This window comes from Pseudophryne corroboree, chromosome 10, assembly GCF_028390025.1.
Source record: "Pseudophryne corroboree isolate aPseCor3 chromosome 10, aPseCor3.hap2, whole genome shotgun sequence".
NCBI lineage: Eukaryota > Metazoa > Chordata > Amphibia > Anura > Myobatrachidae > Pseudophryne > Pseudophryne corroboree.
In genome coordinates this window covers 64,563,652-64,577,173 of record NC_086453.1, presented here as the reverse complement: position 1 = coordinate 64,577,173, position 13,522 = coordinate 64,563,652, and the positions used below count along the sequence as shown (strand labels likewise).

At 42.4% G+C, this 13,522-nt stretch overlaps 1 protein-coding gene across 1 annotated transcript in view; it reads right to left on the bottom strand.

Moving 5' to 3' along the window:
* The window catches only part of LOC134967017 (ly6/PLAUR domain-containing protein 3-like), a 34,665-nt gene extending 23,331 nt beyond the window's left edge, over positions 1-11,334 (bottom strand). Inside the window, exons 1-2 of the mRNA XM_063944010.1 lie at positions 11,256-11,334; positions 1,602-1,739 (exon numbers count right to left, since the gene is read on the bottom strand). Coding sequence (XP_063800080.1) covers positions 1,602-1,739; positions 11,256-11,334 — 217 coding nt within the window. The remainder of the gene's footprint in view (positions 1-1,601; positions 1,740-11,255) is intronic.
* Between the last annotated feature and the right edge of the window lie 2,188 nt (positions 11,335-13,522).

Sequence of the window (13,522 nt, the reverse complement as noted above, 5' to 3'; positions counted from 1 at the left end):
TAAGATACACTCCCAGAGGGCGGCGGCCTAGCGTGTGCAATGCTGCTAAAAGCAGCTAGCGAGCGAACAACTCGGAATGACCCCCCATGTGCACTGCAGGGTAGGCAGATTTAACATGTGCAGAGAGAGTTAGATTTGGGTGTGGTGTGTTCAATCTGCAATCTAATTTGCAGTGTAAAAATAAAGCAGCCAGTATTTACCCTGCACAGAAATAAAATAACCCACCCAAATCTAACTCTCTCTGCACATGTTATATCAGCCTCCCCTGCAGTGCACATGGGCCCTCATTCCGAGTTGATCGCTCGCAAGGCGATTTTAGCAGAGTTGCTCACGCTAAGCCGCCGCCTACTGGGAGTGAATCTTAGCATCTTAAAATTGCGACCGAAGTAATCGCAATATTGCGATTACACACCTCGTAGCAGTTTCTGAGTAGCTCCAGACTTACTCGGCATCTGCGATCAGTTCAGTGCTTGTCGTTCCTGGTTTGACGTCACAAACACACCCAGCGTTCGCCCAGACACTCCCCCGTTTCTCCGGCCACTCCTGCGTTTTTTCCGGAAACGGTAGCGTTTTTTCCCACACGCCCATAAAACGGCCTGTTTCCGCCCAGTAACACCCATTTCCTGTCAATCACATTACGATCGCCAGAACGATGAAAAAGCCGTGAGTAAAATTACTAAGTGCATAGCAAATTTACTTGGCGCAGTCGCAGTGCGAACATTGCGCATGCGCACTAAGCGGAAAATCGCTGCGATGCGATGAAATTTACCGAGCGAACAACTCGGAATGAGGGCCATGGTTTTGCCCAACTGCTAACAAAATTCCTGCTGCGATCAACTTGGAATTACCCCCCATCTCCAAGGCTTAGTACATCTGCCCATGGGGTCTATACACACGTAGCCAATCAGATTGACCTTCCCATACTCTAGCTCCTGTTATAAGTACAGGTTGAGTATCCCTTATCCAAAATGCTTGGGACCAGAGGTATTTTGGATATGGGATTTTTCCGTATTTTGGAATAATTGCATACCATAATGAGATACCATGGCGATGGGACCCAAGTCTAAGCGCAGAATGCATTTATGTTACATATCCACCTTATACACACAGCCTGGAGGTCATTTTAGCCAATATTTTTTATAACTTTGTGCATTAAACAAAGTGTGTGTACATTCACACAATTCATGTATGTTTAATATACACCTTATAAACACAGCCTGAAGGTCATTTAATACAATATTTTTTAATAACTGTGTATTAAACAAAGTTTGTGTACATTGAGCCATCAAAAAACAAAGATTTCACTATCTCACTCTCACTCAAAAAAGTCCGTATTTCGGAATATTCCGTATTTCGGAATATTTGGATGTGGGATACTCAACCTGTACTAATACCTACTAGCATTCTTGATTGCTATGACATGCCTGGTACTTTATTCTATGTCCTGGATCTGCTCCGACTACGTTCTGATGCACCAAGACCCCCCTCCTCGTATTGGGAGGTCACATTCCCCAAATGCAAAAGCAAACCCCTGTAATCCCCAAATCTGATCTGTCCCAGGCAAAATGAAAGGCAACCCATACATCACATACACTACATACTTGTCTTTATTGCAATAATGGCCTCGACACACACATTGCAATCCGAGGGGCAAGTAACATTCGCAGCATTTTCCGGTAAGCAGCCTCCTTCACCTTGATCTGTGCAAGTGTAACATTCAATTTCCTGAGACTGGACACCTGCGGATAAACAGAGGACAGGAAATAATGATACGGGTGAAATGTCCACATATCCATCCATGTATACAACGGGATGCGGTCAATTTATCTACAATCAAAATCCCGACGGTCAAAATACTGACTTCCATTGACCGACGGTCAAAATACCGACATGGTCAAAATAACGACATTTAAAATGTCGACAGGTCAAAAAGTTGACATAGGTTTTCATTAAAACCAACTTGTTCATACTTTACTATCCCAGTGGACCAGGAGGGGGAATAAAATAGCGAGCCATGCAAGGGGACGCGGTACACTTATACGGTGTCCTATGTCAACTGTCAAAAACGTGTGTCGACTTTTTGACCTGTCAACATTTTAAATGTCAGTATTTTGACCTTGCCGGTATTTTAAATGTCAGGATTTTGACCTTGCCGGTATTTTAAATGTCAGGATTTTGACCTTGTCAGTATTTTGACTGTTGGCCAGTTGTCGGTATTTTGACCGTCAGGATTTTAATTGTAGGCATTTCATACCAAACCCATATACAACATACTGGGAGATGGTCAGGAACTTGTTCTGCTGGGGCATGAATAGATACTATCTGGCCCACTTGTGTGATCATAGGAAGGTTATAATACAGTAGGTCTGTGTGCTACCTGCACTCACCTTAGGGATGGTCATAGGAATTCAGAGGCGGATCGGGCATAGGGTCTACAGGGAAGATTCCCGGTGGGCCGACGCACCCGTGGGGCCTGTTTTGTTTGAGGACATGTGGTCCTTTTTATAGATATGATGAATAAGATGCAAAATAATTTGCATATATGAAAATTACTTTGCCACTTAGCTTTTGATTGCAGATGATCTAGTGTATGAGATTGAGTGAATAGTGACTGGGATATGGTTGGTGTAATAAGCAAGAAAATATATCTTTCTAAAGAATGATATAGTTTTCAAATTCTGAAGGTGTAACATATAATGGGGCAGATGTATTAACCTGGAGAAGGCATAAGGAAGTGATAAACCAGTGATATGTGCAAGGTGATAAACGCACCAGCCAATCAGCTCCAAGATGAAAATTAACAGTTAGGATCTGATTGGCTGGTGCCTTTATCACCTTGCACATATCACTGGTTTATCACTTCCTTATGCCTTCTCCAGGTTACTACATCTGGCCCAATGTGCTCATAATATTTAATTTTATTTCTTTTTAACTTCCCCCTTGATGCTGGACATGCCCACTATCTGGAAAGTCTTGGGGGGAGGGTGCTGCTGCCATGGCCCATGGCTAGACCTTAAACCTTTGTTGTTGCCCATGTGGGGCCAGTAGTACAAATTTTTCCAGGGCCGCTTTTTGTTCCCAATCCGCCCCTGTAGGAATTCTTATCTCACCAACGTTTCCTGGTCACTTTAAATTTAGAGTGCTGCAGCTGCTTTCATCACATAATACCTACTCCATTACATCAGGATGACTGTCTGTTCTGCGGAACTTACGTGAGTGTGAGTGTAGCATCTGGTGGAGGAGCTGACAGCATACTGGCTATAAAACTAGAATGTTTGCAACTCTTCTATTTGAGCTGAGGGCTCTCCTACAAACCGTTAGATATTTTAAAGTGCCCGTATCTCCTATTCACCATAGAAGCAGCCATTTTTCTGGTGATTTCTGCAGCGTCGTTGGAGGTATCCGGTTTATAGGTAGATTAGTATTAGGTCACCAGTCAACAGGACAACACCATATGAGTGACCAGATTAATGCAATTCTAAAGCAGAGTACACACTATGCAATTATCCGGCTGGTCGGCTGAGAATTGGCTGGAGCCTTAGTTGATCAATGGGTTCAACTGCTCCTACAATAGTCAGGTGGGAATCTGGTGACCTGCTGATCCTGTTAAAGACATCTGAAGCAGTGCTAAAAGTAGGGTAGTACGGGGTGGTGCGGAGTACCATTAAGAAATTTATTGGTGGTACCCAATACCACCAACCCACTGCCAATGCAGGGTCTCTGTCTGCAATGAGCATGCAACCCCTGGCAATAAGAAAGAAACCCCTGGCAACAAGCATGTAGGGTGGTAAGTCCTACTAGAGGCATTATGTGTGTAAACGGCACTGCAAGGGGCATTATGCGTGTAAGCAGCATAGCAGGTGGCATTGTGTGTGTAAGGGGCACTGCAGGGGGGCATTATACTTGTAAGCGGCACTAAAATGCCATGGGGGGGGGGGGTGCAAAATGTATAATTACGCCACAGCATGTATAGCATTACTCAAAAGTGCCAGGAACGCTGGTACCGCCAGGAGAAGATGCAGAAAGCGGCATATTTTGCCATGAATCCCCTGGCAGCAAGTAAATAGTAGCCTTACTGTGGGGCATAATTTATAAGGGGCATTGTTGTGTTTGGGACATAAAATGGTGTCAGTGGCATAACTGTGTGTGGCATAATATGTAATAGGCATTACGGTGTGTGGTATAATATGTAATAGGCATTACCGTGTGTGGTATAATATGTAATAAGCATTACGGTGTGTGGCAAAATGTGTAATGGTCATTACAGTGTCTGGCATAATGTGTAATGTGCATTGCGGTGTGTGGCATAATGTGTAATAAGCATTATGGTGCGTGGCATAATGTGTAATAAGCATTATGGTGTGTGACATAATGTGTAATAAGCATTACAGTGTTTGGCATAATGTGTAAGGGGCATTATGGTGTGTGGCATAATGTGGCCATGCCCCAAATGTCATGTAGCCACTCCCATAGTTTCATGTGACCACGCCCCCTCATGACACGTGACCACGTCCATTTTTACTATCAGTACCACTAAGAAATAATTTCTACTTGTACCACTGATCTGAAGAAAGTACACTTTGAGCTAGAACTACGGGACAGTCATTAAGACTCACTTATGCCCCCAAAACATTGCATGCTGTAAAAATGACGCATTTTCATGTTTACTTTGCAGTGCACATGCCTTAAGCAACTCATCTTTAAATGTCATTACCCTATAGAAGCATATGGGCTTCTATTCACGTTTCCCCCCTGAGAGGGATCCAATCGGATCCCTCCCCGCACTCCGCTGTGGTGCATGCGTCGAAATGGTAGAGTATAATAAGTTGTAACTGTAGAGGTATATACTAAATATACAGGGAGGTTGCAATAATGTAACGATAAACATTTTGATGCATATGTAAAAGTAAAGTGAAAAAAAGTATAATACTTATCACACTCCCAGTGTTCCTAGGACTGGGTCCTGTGCACAAGGACCCAGTGTCCAAAGAAAGGACACGCGTTTTGCCTGATAGGGCTTGTTCACCTTTAGTAAATACCGCTACAGTTACAACATATTATACTCTACCCTTTCGAGGGACTCTCATTGTTTGTTCACGTGAGCTGCAGCACAAAACAGATCCCTCTCTAAGGGGGTCATTCCGAGTTGATCGCTAGCTGCATTCGTTCGCTGCGCAGCAATGAGACCAAAAAATTGCACTTCTGCGAATGCGTATGCGGCGCAATGCGTACGCGCGACGTAGTATTACAACGGCTGATGTAGTTTCACACAGGGTCTAGCAAAGCTTTTCAGTCGCACTGCTGACCGCAGAGTGATTGACATGAAGAAGGCATTTCTGGGTGTCAACTGACCATTTTCAGGGAGTGTTCGTAAAAATGCAGGCGTGCCAGGAAAAACGCAGGCGTGGCTGGGCGAACGCAGGGCGTGTTTGTGACGTCCAAACAGGAACTGAATAATCTGAAGTGATCGCAAGCGCTGAGTAGGTTTTGAGCTACTCAGAAACTGCACAAAAAAACTTTGTAGCCGCTCTGCGATCCTTTCGTTCGCACTTCTGCTAAGCTAAAATACACTCCCAGTGAGAGGCGGCATAGCGTTTGCACGGCTGCTAAAAACTGCTAGCGAGCGAACAACTCGGAATGACCGCCTAAGCTATATTCACTCACCTCTAGCTTACTTCCCATAATCTCATCCTCCGGTTTACTGTCCATTGTGACACACAGGAGGACAGTGGAAGTGGGGGTGAGCAACGTGAGACTGTTACCACTATGTGCTTATCTAAGCAGGTATATTATAGTAACCTTATTACAGGAGGTGATACACATAATTACTGCATCATTAATCGGCGCCTCAAGCTAACTGGATAACATGAAGCATATTTCTCAATATTTTGTGAGATAAATTATGAAGCCTATTGATTTCATGTTCATGTCTATTGATATAAACAATATTTTCGCCTATATATACTGTATATATAACCATTTACTAAACATTGTTTTATGCACGTTTACTTTGGAAAGTAACACAGCCACAATACATGACAATGACACTGTCCAATATGGGTATGGGACTCAGGGTCGACACCCATTAGGTCGACACCTATTGATCGACAGTGGCTAGGTCGACACTAGAAATAGGCCGACATGGCCATTAGGTCGACATGAAAAAAGGTCGACATAAGTTTTTCATGTTTTTTTGGTGTCACTTTCTTTGTAAAGTGACGGGGAACCCCAATTAGTGCACCGTGTCCCCTCGTATGACTCGCTTCACTCGCCATGCTTTGGGCAAAGTGCCTCGCTCCACTACCACTACACTCGGCACAGGTTACGGTTCCCAATTGTAGTCCACGTGGATCGGAAAGTATGAAAAAGTAAAAATCTGAAGAAAAAAATTGTGAAAACTCATGTCGACCTTTTGTCACGTCGACCTAGTGACCATGTCGACCTATAAACCGCGTTGAGCTAATGCATGTCGACCAATAGTAGTCGACCTAGTGACTGTCAACCTAAGTGTGGTCGAGCTAGTTATATATACTACACTACATGACATTTTGACCACAACACGGGAGTATATCTCTGTGTGGAATCCACACCCGTTACAATATAGAGATATGATAAAATGTTCCATAAAGATTTGGCGTGTTTGAGATGTTTATAATCAGCAACTTGATGTGATTATCACTGATTATTTTTTAAAGTAAAGAACATAAAAAAGTATGCTTCTTTAGCCCCAATGCAGGGTCCGACTGGCCCAAAGGTGTACAGGGAAAACCCCCAGTTGGCCAAACTGAATGAGGGCCCCACCCCTCCTCTAGGGGTCAGAAACTTGGTGGAGCAGGATGATGGATGAACTCGGGTGCTGGGTGTTTTCTATGGAATCTACACCAAAATCCACCCTCCTGTCAATCAAAGTGGGTGGTCCTGACACACCTCTGTTCTTTGCATGTAGACTCTAATGGTTGGCCAAGTCCCACCGTGGTTGCTGGCCACACCCTCTCCGATGGCTGGTCACACCCCTTAAACTTGGGCCCCTACCAGTGCATTCCCTAGTGGGCCCTTCATGCCCCAGTCTAACTTTCCCCTTGTGATCAAAGTACACCCACTCATACTCTTGAATGGTTATTGGTAATGCAACCAGCATCAAGCTATGTTGGCAGATGGACTGTATAGCATTAACTGCACTCAGGGGCCCACTGTTGAAGATGGACATAGACCCATTCTGTTAAGCACAGAACTAAATTTCCTCGGGTTGGTCTGCTTCAAAATGCCCCTTCCTACATAAAGCCCCCCCCATTGATAACATCAGGTCTCCACCCATCACCCATAGAGCATCAAAGGTGACGTGTCACTTAAACTAGTGGATGAGTCACATAAAGTCTATAGTGCCCCTTGGCACCGCTAGATAGATTGCCGGCTGTTGACATGAAGGAGAAGCATCCGGAAAATTGTTACATGTGAAGCTGTTGACTGGTTCTCATCAATGTTAGCGATTGGGGGACTGGAGACAACGTGGAGTCATTGTGGGTTGAGATTTCGAGTGGGGGTAAAGATACAAAAAAAGTCTAATAGGGACATGATATAAACCACCAGATATTAGTGTGTCTGAGGAATTACTACTCTTGCAGCAATTCGCAAAAAGCAGCAGGTATGAGGGACGTCATTATTGTTGGGGACTTTAATTACCCAGACATAAACTGGAACACCGAAACAGTAAATACAACTAGGGGTAATAGCTTCTTAAACATGCTAAAAGATCACTACTTGTCCTAGGTAATCGGGGAACCAACTAGGCATAGGGCTATACTGGACCTAGGTGGTCATTCCGAGTTGATCGCTCGCTAACGATTTTCACAGTGCAGCGATTAAGTAAAAAAACTGCAAAAATGCGCATGCGTATGGTACGCAGTGTGCATGTGCTAAGTACTTTCACACAAAACTGTAGATTTACACAAGTTTGAGCAACGTTTTTTCATCGCTCGAGTGATTGTAGTGTGATTGACAGGAAGTGGGTGTTTCTGGGCGGAAACTGCCCGTTTTCAGGGAGTGTGCTAAAAAACGCAGGTGTGCCAGGTAAAAACGCAGGAGTGGCTGGCGAAACGGGGGAGTGGCTGGCCGAATGCAGGGCGTGTTTGTGATGTCAAACCAGGAACTAAACGGACTGAGCTGATCGCAGTCTAGGAGTAGGTCTGGAGCTACTCAGAAACTGCAGCAAATTATTTAGTAGCAGTTCTGCTAATCTTTTGTTTGCTATTCTGCTAAGCTAAGATACACTCCCAGAGGGCGGCGGCCTAGCATGTGCAGTGCTGCTAAAAGCAGCTAGCGAGCGAACAACTCGGAATGAGGGCCCTAGTACTAACTAATAATGAGGAAATAATATCAAATACCTAGGAAACAGCGATCACAATATGATCACATTCAATATCAGCTTCCAAAAACAACAATATAAGGGTCTAACTAAAACTTTTAACTTTAAGAAAGCTAATTTCATATTGCTGAAACAAGCAATGAGGGACATCAATGGGGAAATTGTATTGCATGGTAAGAATACTGCTGAAATGTGGGATGTTTTTACAACTTCGCTCAATAAGTACACTCATTTGTATATTCCCAAAGTCAACAAAAACAGGAGTAGGAAATTCAAACCGATGTGGCTTAATAAGAGGGTCAAGGAACAAATGGTTAAAAAAAGGCGTGCTTTCAAAGCATTTAAGTCTGACGGAATGGTGGAATCATTCTAGTTCTGCAAGGAATGTAACAAAAAATGCAAAAAAGAAATTAGAGCAGCTAAAATAGAAAACGAAAAACAAATCACAAAGGAGAGTATAATAAACCCCCAAAAGTTCTTCAAGTACATAAACGGTAAAAGGTTAAAAAGGGAGAATATTGGGCCTTTAAAGGGTGAGTTGGATGTCTTGATTAATGATGATAGGGATAAGGTGGATTTATTTAATAAATTATTTTCAGCAATACTCACGAATGAGGACAGGTTGACGAGAGTAGAGCATAACATAAGCTACGATAACGACCCGATGCTAGGTACTTGGTTAAATTAGGAAGTAGTCTGGGAGAGACTAAGTAAAATTAAGATAAATAAATCTCCTGGGTCGGATGGACTCCACCCCAAGGTTCTTATGGAACTTAATGTAGAGATATCGAGACCCCTATATTTGATTTTCAGAGAGTCAATTAGATCAGGAATGATACCAAAGGACTGGCGAATAGCAGAGGTAGTCCCAATATTTAAAAAGGGTATTAAAACTCACCCCGCTAACTATAGACCGGTAAGTTTGACATCTATAGTGGGGAAATTACTAGAAGGTATATTAAGGGATAGCATACTTGAGTACTTGGATACCTCCAAGGTTATTACTAGGAATCAGCATGGTTTTGTGAAGGACAAATCCTGTCAAACTAACTTAATAAGCTTCTACGACAAAGTGAGTGATAATATTGATCACGGTCATGCAGTGGATGTGATCTTTTTGGACTTTGCTAAGGCCTTTGACAAAGTTCCACATAAGAGGCTAATTCTCAAATTAAGGGAGCTTGGGGTAGGGGACACTATTTCTACTTAGGTGAATAATTGGCTGTTTAATAGGGAACAGCGAGTGGGGATTAATGGGGTGTACTCTGAGTGGGCTTCAGTGCTCAGTGGAATACCACAGGGTTCAGTACTCGGACCATTGTTGTTTAACATATTCTTGACCTAGGAGAGGGACTGGAAAGGACAGTGTCAATATTCGCAGATGATACTAAGCTATGTAGAGTAATTAATTCAGACAAGGAAGTTGAGTCTCTACAGAATGACTTATCTAGACTTGAGGTCTGGGCGGGTAAATGGAGAATGAGGTTCAATACAGACAAATGTAAAGTTATGCACTTTGGGACTAAGAACAATCAGGCAGCCTATAAATTAAATGGGGAAAATGTAGGGATAACAGTAGTTGAAAAAGATTTGGGAGTGCTCATCGATAATAAACTTGGTAGCAGTATGCAATGTCAGAATGCAGCAACAAAAGCAAGTAAGGTGTTAGCATGCATTAAATGGGTAATGGAGACAAGGATGAGAGTGTAATCCTGCCACTGTATAAATCATTGGTGCGGCCACACCTGGAATATTGTATACAGTTCTGGGCACCTCACTATAATAAAGATATCTTGGAACTCGAAAAGGTTCAGAGGCGAGCCACCAAACTGGTTAAGGGGTTGGAGGCACTGCATTATGAGGAAAGACTTAAAAGGTTAGATTTGTTTACGCTGGAAAAGAGGCGACTGAGAGGATACATTATTAATATTTATAAATACATTAAGGGACAATACAAGGATTTATTAAAAGATTTGTTTATCAAAAAAAACACTACCTAGGACACCCCCTGAGGTTAGAAGAAAAAAAAAATCCATACCCAACGGAGAAAAGGGTTCTTCACAGTAAGAACAGTAAAGATTTGGAATTCTTTGCCAGAGAAGTTAGTAATGGTGGACTCGATCAATAAGTTTAAAAATGGATTAGATAATTTCCTAGCGGAAAAAAATATCCAAGGACACATCATTTAATTAAGATAAAAAAATAAAAAATTATTATACAGGTTGAACTCGATGGACATTTGTCTTTTTTCAACCTCAACAACTATGTAACTATGTAACTATGATATGCTTGCAAATGTGGCACTTGGCTGTGATGTCATGGGTAAGCACAGAACTTTCACTCTTGTGAATTACCCTTGGCTTGTGATATGGATAAATATCACTCTTGTGAAGTGCCTTATGAGATCAGTTTAGATGGGTTGGCTGCATTGGATCATTGCCCATGGTGTAAGCGCACATACCCATTAACATAACAAGTAAAACAGCTTACTACATGATACTAATGACACACTGATGCAGGTAATGATACATGAGAACTGAACCAGACACTAATGAACAACGAAATAGCTGATGTATCCATGTGAAGCTTTAATCCAAGTGCAAACAAGGCATATGAATATCCTTACAAAGAATTAAGGTTCAAAAAGGGTTGAGATTGCCTAAAGGATAAAAAAAAGGGGCAGACTAGATGGGCCAAGTGGTTCTTATCTGCCGTCAAATTCTATGTTTCTTTGTTTCTATGTTAAAGTGAGAAAGGAGTTTTTAGTTCCCAAACATTTCCTTAAAAAATTTAATATTTTGACATTCATTAAAAATGAATACAAGCAGTTGGTAATAATTTGCTCTACAGCCACATAAAATGTCTGTATATAGGTTAGAGGAGAACATCTCACCTGTCAGTCCCAGGGCAGAGATGAAATACATGACCGTTATAGGAAAACCTGTCCATGCCAAACTGGATATCCACTTCATCCTCAGATCTGCTTTTACTCCTGACTCTGGAGAGAATTGTTCTGGTTCCAACCAGTCAGAGGTAGAAGAGTGATCTGTAGCTCACGTCTTGTTGTTCAAGAGTGTTTGGATCAAGTCCACAAGTTATAGTTGAGGAAACTCCCATCTAAATATCATCATCATCATCAACAACAACATTATACATCAACATTATACATCAACCAGCACACCAGCTTTCACTCCAGGCATTCCTATCACAGCAACTGTGTCGTAGCTGCTATTATTGAGCCAGTTAATTGGCATGGTATGTAAATCCAGTTGTGTAAGACTTACAGTACTCGGTGTTGTTGTTGCTACATAAACAGAGATGTTACTCTGCTATTTCATAAGACCTGATCTGCACAGCAAAACTGAATTTAGTGTACCAAAAATAACTCATATAAAAGTCAACTACTGTACATCAACATCTGCCCAGTTTTCAGGTCCAACAACATGGTCCTATTCACCTGGTACAAAATCCCGGACTTCCCGGCTTACTTTACTATTGGGGTCTACTGTGCTGAATTTATGAGATCTTATTTAAGACAAAAAAAACATCCTTCTCAGCAATGAAGTTTGGAAGCAGAGACTTTTGTAGCTGGTGGGATAGGACATGTGAGGCGTCTCTGTTTCTTAATAAGGGGGACCTCTCGCCACACTATATAATAATATAGATCACACTATATTGTTATATACTGTATCAGTCTGTACATGCTCTTGCTGATTATTATTATTACAAGTGTTTCGAAGAGCCGCACACACAAGGCAGACATTACAATACAGCTGAGATGTAAGGAAGCAAAGGAGTAATTGGTGTACTACTAGGGAGAGATGAACAGTTATGAGCGAGAGGAGAAAGACAGTCACTGAGTAGGAGAGAGCTGTGATTGAAGTGCGAGAGAAGAGCGCTGTGAGAACAGTAGGGAAGAGAGCCCTGCTCCAAGGAGCTAACAATCAAGGGGGAAGGGGGGAGACAGACAGGTGACCTGAGGTGCGATAAGCAGAATGTGGCATGATGGCAGGAAGTAAGCGAGGCAGAGATGGCCAAGGCATTAGGCAGGGGTTGGTAGAGCAGCCGGTTATGCGGAAGGGTACGCTATGTGAACTGTACACCTTTTCACTGTCTATCTGTTAATCCACAGCAGAGTGCAGTTGGCCTGTCAAACAGGCATATTTATAAATATTATTTTTACTAAAATAATGTGAAAATGGGTATTTTCATACCCTTTTCACATTATTTAATATAACATGAATGTACTAATGGGCAATTGGAGAATTCTCAAAATTCTTCTCCAAAACTTCCTATCACATTTTTATAGTAATGGGAAATGTGATCTGCCCAAATTTATAAAAATGTAAGAAAATACCATAGGGAGCCCTGTGATAATAATGCCATCTTCAGATAACATTATCAGGGCTTCTCTCCAGTTCTACTACTCCTGCTCTGCTCTGACAGTAATGGGAAATGTGATCTGCCCAAATTTATACAAATGTAAAAAAAATACCGTAGGGAGCCCTGTGATAATAACGCCATCTTCAGATAGCATTACCAAGGCTTCTCTCCAGTTCTACTACTCCTGCTCTGCTCAAAACATTCAGTGATCGATGATCCAGTGAAGCGCAGTCAGCCAGCGGATCGATGTGCTCCTTCTATAACCCTGGTCATCTGATCTGCTGTGAATTGAGATGCTGGATCTAAAATGTGTATATTGCATGCACTGTCACAGCACAGTAGTAAATGGAGGTGCATTTGAAAGGTGTATTACTCTGCATCACCCTTATCACACAGGATGTGATCGGCCATGACACGTCTGCGTTTTTCCAACCACTCCCCACAAACCCCATGTAACCTCCCACAAACTATCACTTCCTGGCAAATGCTGTGCGATCGCATTTCGACCTTCGTGCATGTGCAATGCGTTCGCAGTGCATTCACAGTTGTCCGATAAATACCCGATTTGCGAATTTGAAATTTTGCAACTGAAGCTGAATAAGGCCCTATGCCCTTTTTGTCCCTGTACTGTCAATGCCGGAATGACATGCTTCTCAGGCTCAGTGCCTCCCTGCTCAATATTAATCTATTCTCATCCACCCATAGTGTTTGATTGGCTGCAGCAGTGCAATTTGTCTTATTACTGACATTTTTCTTGGAAGCCCTAATTAAGAGGGA